The sequence below is a fragment of the Elephantulus edwardii genome, unplaced genomic scaffold, assembly GCF_000299155.1.
Source record: "Elephantulus edwardii isolate Elephantulus edwardi_28Jun2011 unplaced genomic scaffold, EleEdw1.0 scaffold00032, whole genome shotgun sequence".
Taxonomy (NCBI): Eukaryota; Metazoa; Chordata; class Mammalia; order Macroscelidea; family Macroscelididae; genus Elephantulus; species Elephantulus edwardii.
In genome coordinates, this window is record NW_006399782.1 from 5,763,984 (window position 1) to 5,782,386 (window position 18,403).

Genomic DNA, 18,403 nt, shown 5'->3' on the forward strand with positions numbered 1-18,403 from the left:
TCTTTAATTTTTAAATGGCATGTCTAGTGGCATTCTAACTAAGACAGTATCTTGCTTGAACCAAGTACAGCCCTAAGCCTATAGCTGAGGCTCAACCAAGCTCTGTAACTGATGTCTCGTGATGTTTCAGGAACTCTTTGTGTCTTCTGCCTGGGCTGTAGATACAAGCATGCCTCATTTTATTGCACTCACTTTATGGAGCCTTGCAGGTAATTGCATTCCAACACCAACACCCCTCCTTTTCCCAAATTGGAGGTCTGGGCAACATTGCCCCAAGCAAGGGTATTGGTATCATTTTTTCCAACAGCATTCTCTCAGTTTATGTGTCTGTGTCATGTTTTGATAATTCTCACAATATTTCAAACTATTTTATAATGCTATGGCATAAAAAATATGGAATGCTAATCTCCTCTGTATCGTTCCAGGTTTAGTATATGTGCTATCAAAGTGAGCACATTGCACACTTAGCCAACACTGTAATGTAAACATAAGTTTTATATGCATGAAACAAACAAAAAATCCATAACTTTTAGTGTAATTGTGACACCACTTTATTATAGTCTAGAATCGAACCCAAAGCAGGCTTGTACCTGAGAACTTCGACTTCCCCTCACAGTTCCTGCAGACAGACTCTCCACTGCCTGTCAGGAGCTCTGGGTAGGTTGGGAAGAGGGTTGGATGGTGTTAACGTCACAGAAGTAAAGACCAAGAGTGCCCCAAAGATAACTAGCACTGAATTCAGCAAATATAATAAGAATCCTGAGTACATACCAGGCACAGCTAAAAGCAATCACAGATGCCCAGCTGCTGCTCTCAAGGAGAGGCTGAATAGATGCTGTTGCTGTTACGTGTCATCAAGACAACCACGACGCATAGCAGCCCTATGAATAACAGGTCTGAACCTTGCCCTAACCTGCACTGTTGTTGTTGTGTACCACAGATCTGAAAGCGACTCATAGCTGACCCTCCAGCAGGTTTTCAGAGGCAGTTAATTGCACAGGAGGAGACTGTCCATCCTTCTCCCAAATATGCACTGGACATGCAAAATTAAAACAATGGAAAAAACAACTATAATGTGACACTAAGGTAACAGTATTGCCTAGCTAAGTAGTGAGAGAGTGAGCTGAGGAAATCCAGTAGAGAAGAAAAACCACTTTTTCAGTCTGAACTTGCAATCAGGACAGGCTCGTGGCTAGGAGTCAGAAGACCATCTGCCCTCCAAAGTCCTTCATCTCCTGAAGCACCAGTCCAGACGCCTGCCAGGTCCCAGTGGTTGTCTGAGCTCAGATGAGCAAACGAGGCCTCTGCCAGGTTTGGCAGCCCTTGTATTCCTGTTTGTTTGTTGGTTTTCTTTGAGTTGGTCCCTGTGTCACATACATAGAGGGTAAGTGAGCAAATGATGTTCCCAGGAGTCACACTGCATGAATCTGAAAAGAACAATGGAATTACCCCTCCGGGGAAACTCAATTTTCATGGATTCTCCAAACACCCATCTTCACCCTTCCCATAATTGCCTGCTTGTTTTTGCTTCATACCAATGTGATTCACTCAGTAAAGATGAAACGATAGTCTTCCATTTCCAGAAATGCTCTCATTTTTTAAGAACATGATGCAGAATAGCCACAGATATAAGTATATTTTTTTTTGTAACATAGTTTAGATGCCTTGGTGGTCACAGAAAAGCCTGATGCCAGCAGTTCCAACAATGCAGTCTGAAGTGTCACCCTCTCACCTCTGTGAAGCCTTTCACTCTCCTCAGTTCCTCTACACCTCCCTGGGCCCGTCCTAAAACAAAATATGACAATCTCAATTCATAGCAATCCTGCAGGACGAGGCCGGGCTTCCCCACAGGGCGTCCAGCTTTGTCATCTTCCTCCAGTCAGATGCCCACATCTACATCCTGTCATGAGTTTGAACCGACCTTTAGAGTTGGCAGTGGAGTGCTTAACCAACACGCCACCAGGGCGCCCTTCCGAGTCAGCATGAATGACTGGAAGCAACACCATAAAAAACAGAAGGAGGGCAAAAGAAGCCCCCTACTGTGCTGCCCAGAGATCTCCCCAAGTCACTGAGTGCACAGGAGTAGTAACACCCCCTCTTCTGTGCCTTCCGAGGCTGGCACCTCCTCTCTCAATCACTGACGGATTCCTGAGCTCTCCTGTGCTTGCAGGTGATATATTTATCTGCACAGCTCCAGATGGCAAGAGCAGGCAACTGATGCCTTTGCTTCTCCGTTCCCAGCAGGCCCCGCAAGAGCTTCCGAGTCTGGCCGGCACATGCACAGTGCCCGCCCACTGAGGCACCTGATGGATGACTCAATCTCTGTTTCAGTCAGGACAGGGCTGTGAGAATCGTAGGGCACTCCAGGAAGGAAGATGTGCTCGAAGGTCCATCCTGGGATTGGGCACAGGTGACCAGCAGTGAAAGGGATGCCTGTTCCCTCCATCCTGCCCCTCCCCTTCAGGGTACACTGTCCCCAGGGCCTCTTGCAACCACAGCTGAGAAAGGGAGCCAACACTTGCGACAGCATGCAAAGGCCGCTCTCACTTTTCCATGGAAAAGAAAGTAAAAGGTTCCTTAATATGAGTAGTCCTGGCATTGTGGGGTGTGAAAGTGCTTGAGTAAGAGCGTCCCTCGTTGGCCTGTGCCCTGGGATGAACCAAGAAGGGGCTGGCATGGAGCCTGTGTGTGTCAGGCCCAGGCTCCCGCCCACCTTCCCCTCTTAGCATTTCCATCCTCAGAGCAAAGCTTCCATCCAGGAGTTCCCACGGAGACAGAGACAGGGGAGTGCTTGGGGGTGATTTCATTCAAAAGGGGCATTCATGACAACTTGTTCTTTCATGGTCAGAAACATAACCCTTTATTATTTGTGGTGAAGGAAAAATCCAAGACGGGTATAACAATGCAAACAGACAGATAAAGCCAGAAGTAACTATGAATCATGGACCATACAGGAGCAACATCCTATTTTGAATTCAGTTTCCCAAGTATAACCTCACAAAGGAGTCCTCTCTCAGGTCTCATGTCCCCCCACCTCCATCATGCAGGCACCCTGCACCCCTGATTGAGAAATAGGCCCTCGTGACAAAGATGTCCATCTCTGCCAGTGCTCAGAGAGTGGCTGCCCCCTGAGCTGTCTGTCAGTCTCACAGCCTGAGTAAAAGCTGGGTTTTCTCAGCAAAAAGGAAAGATTATTATCTGACAGCAAGGAAAGACCTGCTTTTCTTCAGGCCAAGTCTCCTATTCCAAAAGCACAGGGTAAGAAAGCCTGGTCTATAAAGTTGTTTAGGGGAGCAGAAACTATTAGCAAGTCTGGGTTTAGTGGGCTGTGGGAGCAGGGTTGGTTGTGGTTGTTGTTGTTAGGTGCCATGGAGTATGACTTATAGTGACCCTATGAACAAGGTATGAACCCTGTTCTGTCCTGCACCATCCTCACACTTCCTGACAAACAAGAGCCCACTGTGGCAGTCACTGTCAATTCACCTCGTTGAGGGGCTTCACCTCTTTCATTGACCTTCCATCCTTCCAAACATCATGTTTTTCCCTGAGGAATAGCTCCTCCTAGCAACATGCCCAAAGTGTGTGAGGCAAAGCCTCATCATTCTTGCCTCCAAAGAGCACTCCGGCTGCATCCTCTCCAAGACACATATGTTTGTTTTCTTGGCCATCCATGGGATGTTCAGAGCTCTCCTCCAACACCACAGCTCAAAGGTGCCAATTCTTCTGTCATCCCTATTCACTGTCAGGCTCTCAGATGTGAGAGCAGAGTGCTGGGGCTGAATTTCCCACTTCCTGCTCTGTAACTACAGTCTTTCCAACCTCCAGCTTCTGGTCCTAGCCTGCAGAGGGAAGCAGAGCCCTTACCTGCTGGACGTCCTGCTGGAAGACGCAGAGCTGCAGCCGCTGGTGGAGCCGGACCTTGCGGTGCTGCCAGATGCTCTCGAGCCGCCGCTGGTGGTGCAGCACCTCGTGTACCACGTCCAGCACCTGGTGCACTGCCTTGGAGTAGTTGGCTGTGGCTGTGAGGGACTCGGAGTTCCCAGGACTCAGGGGACGCTGCAGCACGTCCAGCAGCGCTTTGCCATCCTGGCTGACCTGGAGGAAGGAAAGAAGTGCTGCTCAGCATCTGAGCCAGAGAAAGATCCACGGACCTAGGAAATCAGGAGGACAGCTCAGCAAGTGAGGCACTGAGAGGTGAGGAGTCTGCTTTGGAGTCTCAATCAGACCCCAGAACTCAGTAACCCTCAGTAACCTCAGTAACCCTCAGACCCTTAATAACCTAGGAACATGCCAGCCAGCCAGAGTGTTGACCAGCTCATCGCCCAGAGGAGAGCAGAGCATCCTGGAGAACTGACATTCTAGGATCAGAAGAAATCCAGCTCATCTGTCCATAAGGTGTTTAAGGAGAGAGCTGCTGGGACACCAAGTTGTCAGGCAGGCTCCCACATCAGTATCTCTCTCCTCTCTTGAATTTTAGCTCTATGCGCCTGTTGTTGTTGTTGTTGTTAAGTGCTGTCCTGTCAATGAAAATTCAGAGCAAGCCTGTGAACAACACATCAGACCCTGGCCCTGTTTACAGTATCCTAAGCATCTCTGATATGCTCGAGCGCACTGTTATAGTCACTGTGTGTGTCTATCTTGGTGGGGGGTTTCCTCTCTTTCTCTGACACTTTCTCTTTCCTTGCATGATGTCTTTTTCCAAACACCAGCCCTCCTAACAACATGCCCAATGTATGTGCGACAAAGTTTCATGGTTATCATAGGCACGGTCTTTTTCTCTACTCTCTAAAAGGCCGAGAAAAACATCTGGCTAGCACCCAGTAGGAACTTGATGTATATTCTAACTGGCTCAGTGACTCAGCCAAGTCAAAGAACTTTATTTCAGAAATGACATTCATTCGGAATAAGTTCCACAAAAAAATGCTTCCCTATTTTTCTTCTTTACCTTCCTCGACCCGGCGCCAAACTTCCAGATATCTACTAAGTAAGATATTCAACCTCTTTGGGCTTCAGTTTCCTTTTCTGTAAAATGGAAATAATGCCAACACCTAGCTCACAGAGCTGTGATGGAGTTTAAGTGAGCTATCACATGTAGAGTGCGTGGAACAGCCCTGGCGTGGGACCGTGGCTTTGCCATCATTATTTCTTTCTCAGGCATTCTTTCTTTCCTTTCCACTTTTCTCCCATTGTCCTTTCTTTTCTTTTTCTCTCTCCTTCCAACTCTCTCCCTTCTCTTTTTCTCTCTCCCTCCTTCCTTCTACCAAAAAGCAGTAAGTAAGTTGTCATTTTCCTAAAATATGCAGAGTGAGGGAGGGAGTGTCACATGGTAGACCCATCACCATGCTTGTGGGTTCTCCAACCTCCTCAAGAGCTGACGGCAAAGAGGGTGACAGGCCCTGTTCCTCCTCTCACCAGCTTCTCGGCACAATCACCAGCACTCAAAATTTGAAAGAGCAGCATTATACAACCAATACCTGTGCTCCGCCAGTGCTTGGAAGAATACCCAGAGAATAAATGTATCATTCCAGTTTACAACAGTAGTGATTGGGGGCTTAAAAGGAATTTTAAGATCCTCTATTTGTCTGGTTTAATTAAAGTTGGTTTAGTGTTGAAATAAATAGTCAAGAGCCTTATTTTCCTTGCAACAAACTGGGGAAGGCAGTAAGCTTCCACCTCAGCCCTCACGATGCTGAACGGAAAGCAGTCTGCAGCCCCCTCTCTCCCTTCCTCCAGGCCCTGAGAATCACTTGGTTGGGAGTTCAAGAACACGCAGCTCTTGTTCTGTCTGCTCAAGGGACAACAAAAGCACCTGTAGGTAACTGAGAGGAGTGCAGGCATCCAATGAGGCTGAGAAAACCCAGGGGACCCAGACAGAGGAACAGGGCCAATTCCACCATCTGCACCCCTAATATTTACTGCCATGGATGGGGAGAGCAGCAGGCTTTCCTGATCTCCAGAGACACGAGCAAGACAAGTAATCCATTTGGGCAAACACAGGAGAGTTTAAAGAATTGGAGAAAATTCTGTGTTTTGGCACCATGCCGTGTCCAGACCAATGTGATTAGAGGTGTGTGGAAAACTCTAGAAATGCAAGTCAGCATGGATTTTTGTCTTCTGCCCCAGTTCTCCCTGTCTACAGGAGGTCATGACAGCCTACTAAGCGCAAAAGTGGCTGTCAACAGAAAGTCCAGGGTTCACAAAGGCTAGTAACTGAGGAAAAAGCTGGGAGAAATACTGTGTGCCCGCATGCTCAGGTACGTTAATCTTGATTATCCATGTATTGATGGACATGGAGTAAATGTAGAGGTTCTTGGTCCATGGACAGAGGCAAAGTTCTGGTGCAAGAGAGGAATCCTCAGACTATTTGGATCTGCACTACTGAGATCAAATTCATTTCATAAGCTGCATCCACGCCTCTGATAATGGCAAAATGGTTTGCCATTTGTCAGCATTTATGACTATCAGGCACCCGGCCAAGTGCATTACATACATTACAATCCTGAAGAGTACCCTCTGAGGCCCATAGCATCACTTTCATTTCCCAGAAGAGAAGAGTCAAGGCTTAGTGTGGAGAAATAACTTGCCTGAGGTCACAAAGCTAGTGAGGCGCCACGACCAAAACCCAATTTGACCACCAAAAAATCCACGTTTTTATCGACAGTCGTGGGTTCTTCAGCCTCTAGTGCATTAATCTCAGCTGGGCTCACGGTAAAACACAGGCCCCAGGCCACACTTCTTGAAGTTCTGGGTCTGGGTTGGAACTTGGGCATTTTTTAACAAGCACTCTGGTTAAATCCTGTGCAGGTGGTCCTGGGGACGACGTTGGGAAACGCGTCCTAATTGACTTTGGCCTCTCAGAGGAAACCCATACGCACATGACAATCTGATGGTCTCCCTTCCTCCAGCTCAGAGCTGCTTCCTTAGTCAGTCTATCTGGCCCTCCTTAGTTCCTCACTCTCAGCCCCGCCTCCAGTTAGGACGCCTACTTACTCCTGTGTTTGTTCAGAGAGGAGCACGTACATGGTATTTTCCTTTAAAGAAATACCCACAAGTTTCCTCCTCTTCTTAATTTTATAAGACCCACCTCCACCCCTGGCCCTTGAGTTTTCAGGACAGGGAGTCTTTCATTGTTTCCACACCCAGGGGATTTCTCACTCCTGAAAATGCTTATTTCCACTGATGTATTTTCCTCTGGACCCTCTTCTGATAAAATGAGTATTGTTTTGAGACTCTGCTTCATAAATGGAGTGCCAGGGCTACTGCTAGGGAAGAACAACCTTGCTCTTTTTTATTCCTCCTCCCAGAGGAACCATATCCTTACATCTGAGGAGATTCGTGTGTGTCTGTGTGTGCGCGCACGCGCATGTGCTCACACACACACACACACACACACACACACATGCGCGTGCGTGCGCGCGCGCATATATCCACCAACGTAGTGCCTATTGGTGGTCCCACTTTTCCTTCTCTGAATAAGGAGACAGAATCGATTATGGGCCAAGGATACTAAAGACATCTCTAAAGGGAAAATAGATTCTCTTCTCTTTAGTTCAACTCAGGTTGTTTCACAAGATACAGGCCAATGTTCACCGTCCCCCTCCCCCACCCCCACCCCCACCCCGGCCCAGCCATCTGCATGCACGTCTGGGACACGCACTTGCCCTGTGTGGCTCTCACCTCCGTGTAGGCCTGGGTCACTTGCTCGTAGAGGGTTTGGTGATGGTGGATCGCTAGCTCCAGGTCCTGCATCTCTGACGGCAGTCCCCCTTCACTGCACATCTTGCACCAGGCATCCACTCCCGACAGGAACTGGAAGGAGATGAGGTGTGGGTTAATGTGGGAGTACTGGGCAGGGAGGGGGGAGGTGATGTGTGCATTAGCTAGAAGCAGACATCTGGAGGAACACCATCAGAAGAATCTCTGGAAGCCTTCAGATCTAAGTTTTCTTGTTTGTTTCATTTAATTCTGAAAACATTATAAAGTCCAATCTCTGGTGGCCTAGTGGTAAGAAACTGTTCTGCAATCCTGAATGCATGCGGTTTGAATCCACCAGCTGCTTTACGGAAGAAGGATGGGCAATCACCTCCTGTGTGATTAACAGCGTCTGAAAATTCACTGGAGCATCAGCTATGGCTGGGTTCCAACTCGATGGCATTCAATAACAACACTGCCTGTTTAGGAACTGCGGTTTCCAGAAACAGATTTTACTATTACGACCCTACAGGAGCTGGAACTGTCTGACTGGTCAACAGGTTACATCCACACATGAACTATAAAGTGGGGGTGTGGGGACATCCCATTCCTATGCATGCAGCCCCTCACATGTGCCTGTGGCTGTGCACAGGGAAAGAGGCTCCGGTGGACTCCACGTGTACACCGAATTGTAAAGACAAGCAAAGAGTACTTGATAAGACCATCAGGTACCCCAGGGAACTTCCACAACCGATTCCCACAAGGGGTGGAGATTAACATCAGCAGGATTCTCTGTCAGACAGAGCAAGGAAGGCGGACGGGCGCAGGGGCCAGGACTCTGTGCTGAGTCTAAAGTGACAGTGACTCCAGGGCTGTGATATGCAGATGCAGAGCCTCATAGGCAAAAAAGTATTGAAAAATTAAAATTAACAGCTGTGGAAGACTATAGGTCTCCATGCACAAAGGGTGAGCTCACAGAAATCACTCAGGTTTATTGGGTGGAAAAAAATACACCTTTAAAATGCAAATAATTCTTCCTCCAACAATCTGAAATGGTTCTGTCTGGATTCCTCTTGCATGGATGCACGGCTCCATTTAAATTAATTGCCTAAATACCTCTTTATCCCATTTCTTACAATAGCCCATAGGAGGATAATAAAGAGCTGCCTAGATAAATGACTAAAAAGACAGCCTTCTATATGGTTTCCTTCGCACCCTCGAGCTAAAAAGAAGCGTGGTTTATGAATTCCCCTGAAGGGCTAGTAATTTGTGAAGAAATCACATCAAAAAATAGATACAAATACATTTTCTTCTGATCCAAAGCAATTCAAGTCAGGAAACATCAAAAGTGGGCTCCCTCAATTACTCCCAGTTCTCACTCTGTCTTTTATCCCTCGTAACTGCTTGAGTTCTAGTTTGTGTCACTTTCAAGCTTTCTGTCCCTGGCCTGCTGGCGGTTGTGGGTTACTGTGCATTCTGTATGTTTTTATCACACTAGACCATCTCTTAGCAATTCTGGAAACGTGCTGGTGCCATCGTGTATCAGATTCCATATGCTCACTGACATCTCAGAAATCTCTCTCGCCAGTAATCTGAAAGCAACTGGACATTCATGTGTCTGTTCAGGGAGGGGTAGTTCTTCAAGGCCCTTGGGATTTCTAGGTACCCATCTAACAGGAGTCATACAGGAGATCGGGCAAAGTGGTCAGATAAGGGAGAGAGGGAAACCATGGGGAAGATGGAGCCTGCCTTGCCAAGCTGTGCAAAGCTGGGATAAAGTGTGCAAAAGAGAGGGTAAGGGGAGAACAGGAAATTAGAAATCATTATTCTCTTTTGTCTATGAATGAGCCCATCACCATCAGTCACTTGTTGTTGTTGTTCATTGCTTAGACTCATAGCGACCCTAGGAGCAAAAGACCTGAAGCCTTTCTATAACTATTATCGTTTCTCAAAGTTTATAACGTTTCCAGAGGCACGTTGTTTAGGAAGTGGATGCCAGTCCTGCTTCCAATCAGTCACTACCATCACCATATTTAAGGGGAAAGTTTTCAATTAGCAATAATTTGTGCCTCAGATAAACCTCACTGGCTGTGATATGGCCACTGTGCAAAGCTATCATCATCATATTTGAAAAGAAAGGGAAAAAATGGCTAGATCTTTTTCAGTGTGTGAGTTATGTCTGATTTGTGCCACAGGAATTTTAGTCTTTGGGAACATGCCATGTAGAAATAGACACAAACTTAAAACTCACTGCTGTTGAGTCAGAACCAACTCATAGCCAGCCCTCCAGCGGGCTTTCAGAGGCAGTTAATTGCATGGGAAATGATGGTCTATCTCCTGCAGAGCAGCAGGGATTTGAACCCAGAGTCTTTGGGATTGCAGGCACCAGAACTCCCCAGTCATTTTGATTAGTAGTCAAATACTTAACATAGCTCCACCAGCAAGGACTTCGTTTTCTCCCATTAGAGATAAAGAAGCTAGCTCAGAAGAGTGGGGTAATGTGCCTAGAATTAGCTGAATATAGTTTTAGAATATAGAGAGACTGTTTCCTTGAATTGCGTGCTGGTCAAAATTACTGTTACAGACACGGCACACTTTCAAGTCTAACCTGAATATGTTAACATTTTCCTCAGCACTTTCTTAAGACTCTAGACAATCAATAAGACAATAAATCAGCCCTGGTTTGTAGCATTTGCTGATTTCCATGGTCTAAAACTCCCACTGTGGTCTATTTCAAGCTGCATCACTAAAGTGACATCACTGAGGGGGATGTTGGGAAGAGAAGCATGGTAGCATACCGTTACATGCTATTTCCACCAGACGGATAAAACCAATGCAAATAATATCAAGAACAGAGATAGTAGCAAGATAATAATGAAGTGAGAAAGACCATCAAGCATTTGACTACTACTTGAAAGGCTGGCAGTTCTACACCTACCTAAAGGAATCCTATGGAGTAGTTTTAATCTGTACATGGGTGGCAGGAGTCAGAATCAATTTGTTGGTAAGCAATAAAAATAATAGCTGTGTTTACCAACCAATTGACACATTTCTTAAAATTAAAAAAAAAAACCAGCTCAGTATCAGAGACTTCTCCAAGTTACTGAAGAGCAATGATGCCAGTTTAAGGACTAAAGTGTGCCTGACACAAGCCATGGTCTTTTCGGTCACTTTGAAAGCTGGACATTGAATAAGGAGGATGGCAGAAGAAGATTTGATGCCTCTGAGCTGTGGTGTTGGAGAAGAGTGCTGAGTATCCCATGAACTGCCAAAAGAATAAACAGACATGCCTTGGAGAACGTACAACCAGAGTGCCCCTTGGAAGCAAAGATGATAAAGCATCATCTCCCATACTTCAGGCATATTGCTAGAAGAGGCTATTCCTCAGAGAGGGATATCATGCTTGGAAAGGCAGAAGGACAGTAAAGACTCTCAACCAGGTGGATTGACAAAGTGACTGTAGCAATGGGCTTGAGTGTGTCAGAAATTATGAAGATTGGCACAGGACAGGACAGGGTTCAGTCCTTAATGAAAGTTGCTATGAGTCATTCTCAACTTGATGGCAAATGACAACAGCAACTTCAGACCAGAATCTTGTGGAGGAGACCTAGAAAAATTGATACAACACAGCCCACAAAGACCAGGTTCTATATCCTACCCTGAGGAGCGGTGACTAGGGTCTTAAACACTTGTGAGAAGTCATCTGAGATGCAACTCTTACTCTCTCCTTACCCAGAGCAAAAAGAGAGTGGGAAAAAAAAATCAAAGACTAAAGGAAACAATTAATTCAAAGGACTAATGGGCCACAGAGCCACTGCCTATACTGCTCTGAGATGAGAAGAACCAGACGGTGCCTGGCTACCACTACAGACCCCTCTGACTGGGATCAGAATGGAAGGCCCTGGAACGAGAGGGAGGAAAAAACTGCAGATCAAAATTCAAGATCATAAAAAAGATTAAACAGCCTGATAAAGACTGGTGGAAACCCCAAGACTGTGACCCCTGAGACACTCTTCAAGCCTGGAACAAAATCCAGCACTGGCAATCAACTTTCAGTCAAATAAAAGAGAGTCTCGTAAAGTTAGCAAGTAACACCAAGGAGGGATGCATTCCTCAGTACAATCAACCATATAAGGCCAAAAGGGCATCATTTGTCCTGAAACAAAGCTCAAAAGGCAACAAGAAAGGGCAAGAAACAAGAGTGTGAGGAATTAGGAGCACAGGAAGTAAGCTGTAATCCTCTCTATTACATTGAGATGATTACAACCCATGTCACGAAACAAGATGTATGTAAATCATTAAAGGGAAAACCGATTTGTTCTGTGAACTTGTACCCAAACTGTTTCATTGTTTCTCTCTCTCTCTCTCTCTCTCTCTCTCTCTCTTAAATTAGCTCTCTGTAAGCCAATGAGGGAGTTCTGGTAAGCTAGTGGACAGAAAATTGCAATGCCAACCCAAAGATGTACAGTTCTAATCCACCAGCTGCTTCACAGGAGTGAAGATGGGCAGTTTCCTTTTGTGAGATTTACAGCCTCAGAAAACCTGCTGGAGAGTCAATTATGAGTCGGTTCTGACTTAACAATGAGGTTGAGTTATTGATGAGCCCGTAGCAGCCAGCTCCAATATACCACTGGATGCCAAGAAGCTCTCTGAGCTTCAGTGCCTCCTTCTGTAAAAATGGGTTTGTGTTATCACAATGCCTGGCCATTAAGCAAAGGGTGACAAGTTAATATTATTTCACTGCCAGTGCAAAGGTAAGTGGTTCGAATCTACCCACTGCTTTACAGGAGGAAGATGAGCAATATCTTCCTGTGCAGTTTACTGCCTCAGAAAACACACCAGAGTGTCAGCTGGAGGGCTGAGGTGCTGACTCGATGGTACACAACAACAACAACAACAATCCATTCTATTACTATATCTGTAGCAAATGCTCCATTGAGAATTAATTGTCCCTCTTCTGAGTAGTCAACAGATAATTTGACTTATACCCCTTTGCCCTATGTTTAGGTAATGCAAATCAAGCAGTAAGTCTACTCTCACACATATACTAACCTACCAAATTGATTGTCAAGAAGCACTGGGCCCCTCCTTGTTTGGAAGACAGGCAGAGCCACTGAGAATTACCAGTCCTTCTTTGTGTACACACAGGGGCCATGAACATGGTAGAAATAGGAAGAGAGGCGCTCTCAGCAGAACTGTGTGCACACCCTTACTTGCTATCCTCCTGCCCTGTACCCTTCCCACCAGCGGCAGCCACGGCAGATCCCCTGGCCTCACCTGCTCGGCCTTCTGGTGGAACACTGCAGACATGGCAAGGATGGTGCTGCGTTCATCCAGGGCTGCAGCAAAGCTCTTCCACTCCTGATCCAGTTGCGTAGAAATCTGCTTGATTTGCTGTGAGGCGTAATGTCCAGCTTCAGAGAGGCGGGAGGCCACGGACATGATGCGGTTGATGTTGACATAGGCATTCTGGGGAAACAAAGGAGAGTCAGCACTTAGCAGGCGAGGCTGGAAGGCATTCCTTAACCACTGCAAGGACAACTCTCTGGGAAGGGGGCCACCCCCACAGATGTTTGGGAGAGGCTGGCAGAGACCTAGTGTTTACATTCTTTGCCCTGTCAAGGGGGGTCTTTATGACAAATCTAGGCAGAGAGCAGGGACAGTAACTGAAACCATTTCTTCTGGGAGACCCCTGAGTTGTTTCTGTGATATTAGTGTACCAGTCACTCTGTGTGAATGATCTTATTTAATGCTCATCATTCTATGATGTCATTCCAGGGAGACGGCCAGTACTTTCAAGTGTCAGTATCTGTAAATAATGACTCATCCTAGAGCAAAAGCTAAGGAGACAAATGCACATCTCTTGCTGAGGAAAGAGCTGTACCCAGGCCATAAAGGCCACCTTCAACTAGGTGTTGGTAGATCAGCGGTAGAATTCTTGTCCTCAATGCTGGAGAAAGGGTTTCACTCCCAATCAATGTACCTTATACGCAGACACTACCAGGCTGTCATTAGAGGTTTTAGTACTGAAATGATGCTGGGTGAGTTATCAGTAGAGCTTGTAGACAAACCTGGACTAGGAAGAAGGACCAGGTGATACACTTTCAAAATCAACCAGTGAATACCCGATGGATCAGAGTGGACTGACTAGAAGTCAACTAGAATTCAGAGAACAGTAACCAAAACAGGGCAGAGGACACAGAATAACTATATCTTTCCACCACCAGGTGAAGAGAAGACATTTTCTTCATGTAGGACATTGTGTTCAGGAGTAGCATCCACTTACGAAACAGCTTGCCTCCTAAACCCTATGAACCTAGAGAAAGGTTCATTCATAGGGTCACTATGAGTCACCTATGACTAGACAGCACTTAACAACAACAGCACAGAGAGAGATCAGTTAGCCTAGTGGACAGAAAGTGATGCTACCAAAACAAAGATGGGCGACTTTAATCTGCGGCCCTCAGTCCTGTTTTTAATTGTTTTTGGTCAAACATTCTTCTAGGTCATATAGCACTGGTCTGTTCACTTGCTGTACAGAGGTAACTTGTGGTTGCTGTGAAGCTGAACACTGTGACACTGATGTGTCAAATGTGATAATGGTTACCCATGGCGGACAGTGTTTGGTGGAGCTTCCAGATTAAAACAAGCTTGGAAGCAGGAGTGGCATGCACTTCTAAAATAGCTTGCCTCTGGAAACCATACAACCCTAGAGAAAGGATGAAAGTTATACAAGTGCTCAGGTCTTTGGTTCAGGTCGCTAGGAGTCATCTATGACTCGATGGCATTTAACAACAACATCATCATCAACAACAACAGAGCATTACGAGGTTTTGGTCACAGATTAAATAAAAAGCAGTTGAAACCACAACATTTGCACAATGTAAGCTTAAGATCTGTAAGTTTCTGTTTGGAGTGATGAAAAGTTTGAGAATAGATAATGGTGAAGGCTGTATGCATTATGAATAGAATTGCTTTTGTTATATACCATCAAGTCAGATCCCCTTCATTGTTGACCCTCCAGCAGGTTTTCAAAGGCAGCTCATTGCACTGGAGATCACTCATATTTCTCCTGTGAAGCAACCAGTGGATTTGAACCACCTGCCTTTGGATTGGCAGCACAGCTCTCTGCCACTAAGCCACTAGAGTTCCCTATGAATAAAATTAATGCAACTGAATTGTACATTTGTTGTTGTTGTTGTTGTTGTTGTTATGTGCCATTGAGTCGCTTGCGACTCATAGCGACCCTATGTACAACAGCCCTAAACTCCGCTCTGTCCTGTGCCAATCGCACTGTCTCTGACACTCCCATTCCAATTATCCCAGTCACTGAATCAATCCACCTCATAGAGGGCCTTCCTCTCCTGCACTGTCCCTCCACCCTCCCAAGCATGATGTCCCTCTCTAAGGACCGGTCTCTCCTCACAACATGTCCAAAGTATGTTAGATGGAGCCTCAGCATCCTTGCCTCCAAGGAGCCACCCGGTTTAACCTTTGCAGGACAAATCTCTTTGTTTTCCTAGCAGTCCATGGTATTCTCAATACTCTCCTCCAGCACCACAGCTCAAAGGCATCAATTCTCCTTCTATCCTCCTTGGTCATTGTCTAACTCTCTGATGCATAACAAGTGATTACGAAGACCATGGCCTGTATCAGACGCACCTTAGTCTCTAGAGAGACACCATTGCTCTTCAGTACTTTGGAGAGGGCCCTAACAGCAGACTTTCCCATGGCAATGCGCCATTTAATTTCCTGGTTGCTGGTGCCAAGACATTTTAGAAGTAATTAAAATGAGGGGGAAAATGAAGAACCACACACCCAAAAAAATTCTAACCGCCTAAACCAAATAACACGACTGTGGAACTCTTGTATCTCTATTTCCCCCAAAAGGCATATGTGGGTGCTTGAAAGAGGTGTGTGGAGGCTTCCAGAGACTCTTTATCTTGTGTGTTGTGTCGTTCCCATATTTGCTTGCTAATTAAAAATTCATGACCATGTATGTTGTTTCCTACTAGGCCGGCAGAAAACCCTCCAGGAAGGAATAAGACAAAAGGAAAAACCCCACAGACATAAGCCAGGAGTGATCGCAATTATTTTTAACTGTTGCCTCCTATGAGTTGTCTGAGGTGTCAAAACAATCAAGTAATATTGTGGCACCCACAGTGAGCTCTTCTGAATCACACAAGCATCTGCCCCAAGGAGGATGAGGGAGGCAGCTTGCTCGTACACCTTCATTCTTTGTTTCAGCTCTTTTTGGAGGATAAGAAATATTCTCCAAGAACAGCATTTCTGCTTGGCTCGATTATCTCAGGCATAGTTCATTAAGGCTAGGTGGCTACAATCAAGGCACTTCACTTTCTTCCCTCATGGTCACCACTGACCACAGCTGTCCCCCACCTCCAAGCACTCTCTCGCAACCCTGGGCCAAGCTGATTGGCCCTTTCCTAACTTAAAAGGTCTCCTGGAAGTTTAGAAGGTTAAGTGAAGTACTGGACATAGATCTGTCCCTCATGCCTAGGGACTCCCATGTTTGACTTCTTTCTACAGTCTGGCCTGGGACCTTTCTGATGTCGTACATCTCCTTAATAGAGTTAAGACAGTTATTGGCTCTTACTACTTGAAAAGAACCTTCAAAGCTTCAGCCTTGTTCCCTGAGTCAGGATACAGATTCTACTTACAATTAAACAGTATTTATAGAAGTGACAGAAAAGCCAATCCTGTGCTTAAAAATAGAAGGGAGCAGGGGGAACAAAGAAGCACGTACTGATTTTAATAATTGTCCCTTATAAGGCAGTAACATTAAGATACCACCCCCAAATTTCCTGCTGCGTCACTGTCTTAATTTCAGTTCTCCCAAAAGCAGATCTTGAGACAAGATTTTGGAAAGAGGTAGTCTATTTGGGGTCTGATCCCAGGAAACATGGAGGGAAAGCAGAAAAGTCAAATAAGAAAATGAACAGAATGTGTTACTTAGAGGTCCATCCCCTCTGGTTCAACTCAGAACACTCTCTCAGCTGTCTCTGCAGGCTTGAAAAGTCAAGGTATTTATGTATGGAACCCCATTTCTCATTGGTTGACGTTCTCTTCCAGGGTAACTTCCTGGAGTGTCTAACCTGGCCCCCACACAGAGCAAGCTCATTCCTCAGGTAAAGTCAGAGAGTGACAATGGTCAGAGAAATGCGGGAAGCAACTGTGCTGGTATGTAAGGAAAAACCATGGGCTGGAAATCTATGGGTGGGACATGGACAACATGGTGTAGCTACTTTTCCTAACAAATTTCAAGTCCTGGAACCTCCCTGGTTATCCAGGTCAATCTAGGCGTATTGGGCTCTCTTCTTCTATTGAAAAACTTAGTGCATTTTGCTCAAGTATAACATTACAAGCAGGGCACTACCCTCAAAGCCCCCAGATCCATCCTGTAGATGTTCAGCCCTTATGGTCTCTCTCACGCAGGGAACACAGGGAGATATATTTCTGTTCACAGTCAGAAATAATTCTCTAGCTATTGACTGTGGTTGCCTCTTAAGACTGTTAACACCTTGTTATTCATTCAAATATTTACAGAGAGTGGGCCAGGCTCTGTACTGGGGGGGGGGGGAATCAAAGAGGAAGGAGGCAGGATCCCTGCCCACCCAGCCCCAGGAGCTCACAGGCAAGACTTAAGACAAGTCCTCAAATAACTATAATTTAAAGCAAAATGAAGTACGTGCTTCAAAAGAGGGAGAAGTAACTCACTGGAAGGGTTCAGAGGTAAAGAATCCAAATAACTAGCAGGGAGGGTAAAAAGGAACTTCTCCCATGAAAAGGAGTGGGTGACAAAGGTCTTCTATTTCACCTTTAAGTGTGTGCTTATAAGTGAAAAGTAAAACAAAGCCCACAGCTCACCCTTCATGTTCTAGGGTCAGGCCCAGTCAATGCTTTTATACATTCATATCAGTGTGCAGGACATCTGGTTGTTGTTATTAGGTACAATCAAGTCAAGTACAACTCCTAACAACCCTATGAACAAAAGATCTGAGCCCTGTTCTATCCTGCATCATCCTCATGCTTCCTGACACATAAAAGCCCATTGCAGCAGTCACTGTGTCAATCCACCTGGTCAAGGGTCTTCCTCTCCTTTGCCAACCCTCCATCCCTCCCAGCATCATGTCCTTCTCCAAAGAATAGCCCCTTCTAGCAACATACCCAAAGTATGTGAGGCAAAGTCTCATCATTCTTGTCTCCAAAGAGCACGCCAGCTGCACCTTCTCCAAGACATATTTGTTCATTCTCCCGGCCCTGCATGGGATGTTCAGTGCTCTTCTCCAACACCACAGTTCAAAGGCATAATTTCTTTTTCTGTCGTCCTTATTCTCAGATACATAGCAAGTGATCAGAAAGACTATGGCCTGAATTAGATACATCTTACTAATCAACCAAAAAAAATTACTATGTTTCACAAAAGAAGTAGCTATATCATACTACTCAAAAGACGGATAAATGTAATGTTAACCCAGACATTTGTTAATTGTTCATCATTCCTGCCCCCTTTCAATATACATTGTGACCAGGTCATACTAAGTTTATCTTTTTTTTTTTCTTTCCCTTTCTTTTCCTTTACCCTTGAAGATGATGCAAATGGACAGATAAGATTGTAAATTGCAGTTGTCCAGGAATACAAGAAAGTCAGCCATAAACCAAAGAGAAAAGAGGAATGCTAGAGAATGTCTCA

At 45.6% G+C, this 18,403-nt stretch overlaps 1 protein-coding gene across 2 annotated transcripts in view; it reads right to left on the minus strand.

The window, feature by feature from the left end:
* KALRN (kalirin, RhoGEF kinase) overlaps positions 1 to 18,403 on the minus strand; it is a 797,511-nt gene that overhangs the window by 451,821 nt on the left and 327,287 nt on the right. For both annotated transcript variants that reach the window (XM_006884214.1, XM_006884215.1), the window contains exons 7-9: positions 12,970 to 13,161; positions 7,678 to 7,809; positions 3,865 to 4,095 (exon numbers count right to left, since the gene is read on the minus strand). In XM_006884214.1, the coding sequence (XP_006884276.1) occupies positions 3,865 to 4,095; positions 7,678 to 7,809; positions 12,970 to 13,161 (555 nt within the window). The remainder of the gene's footprint in view (positions 1 to 3,864; positions 4,096 to 7,677; positions 7,810 to 12,969; positions 13,162 to 18,403) is intronic.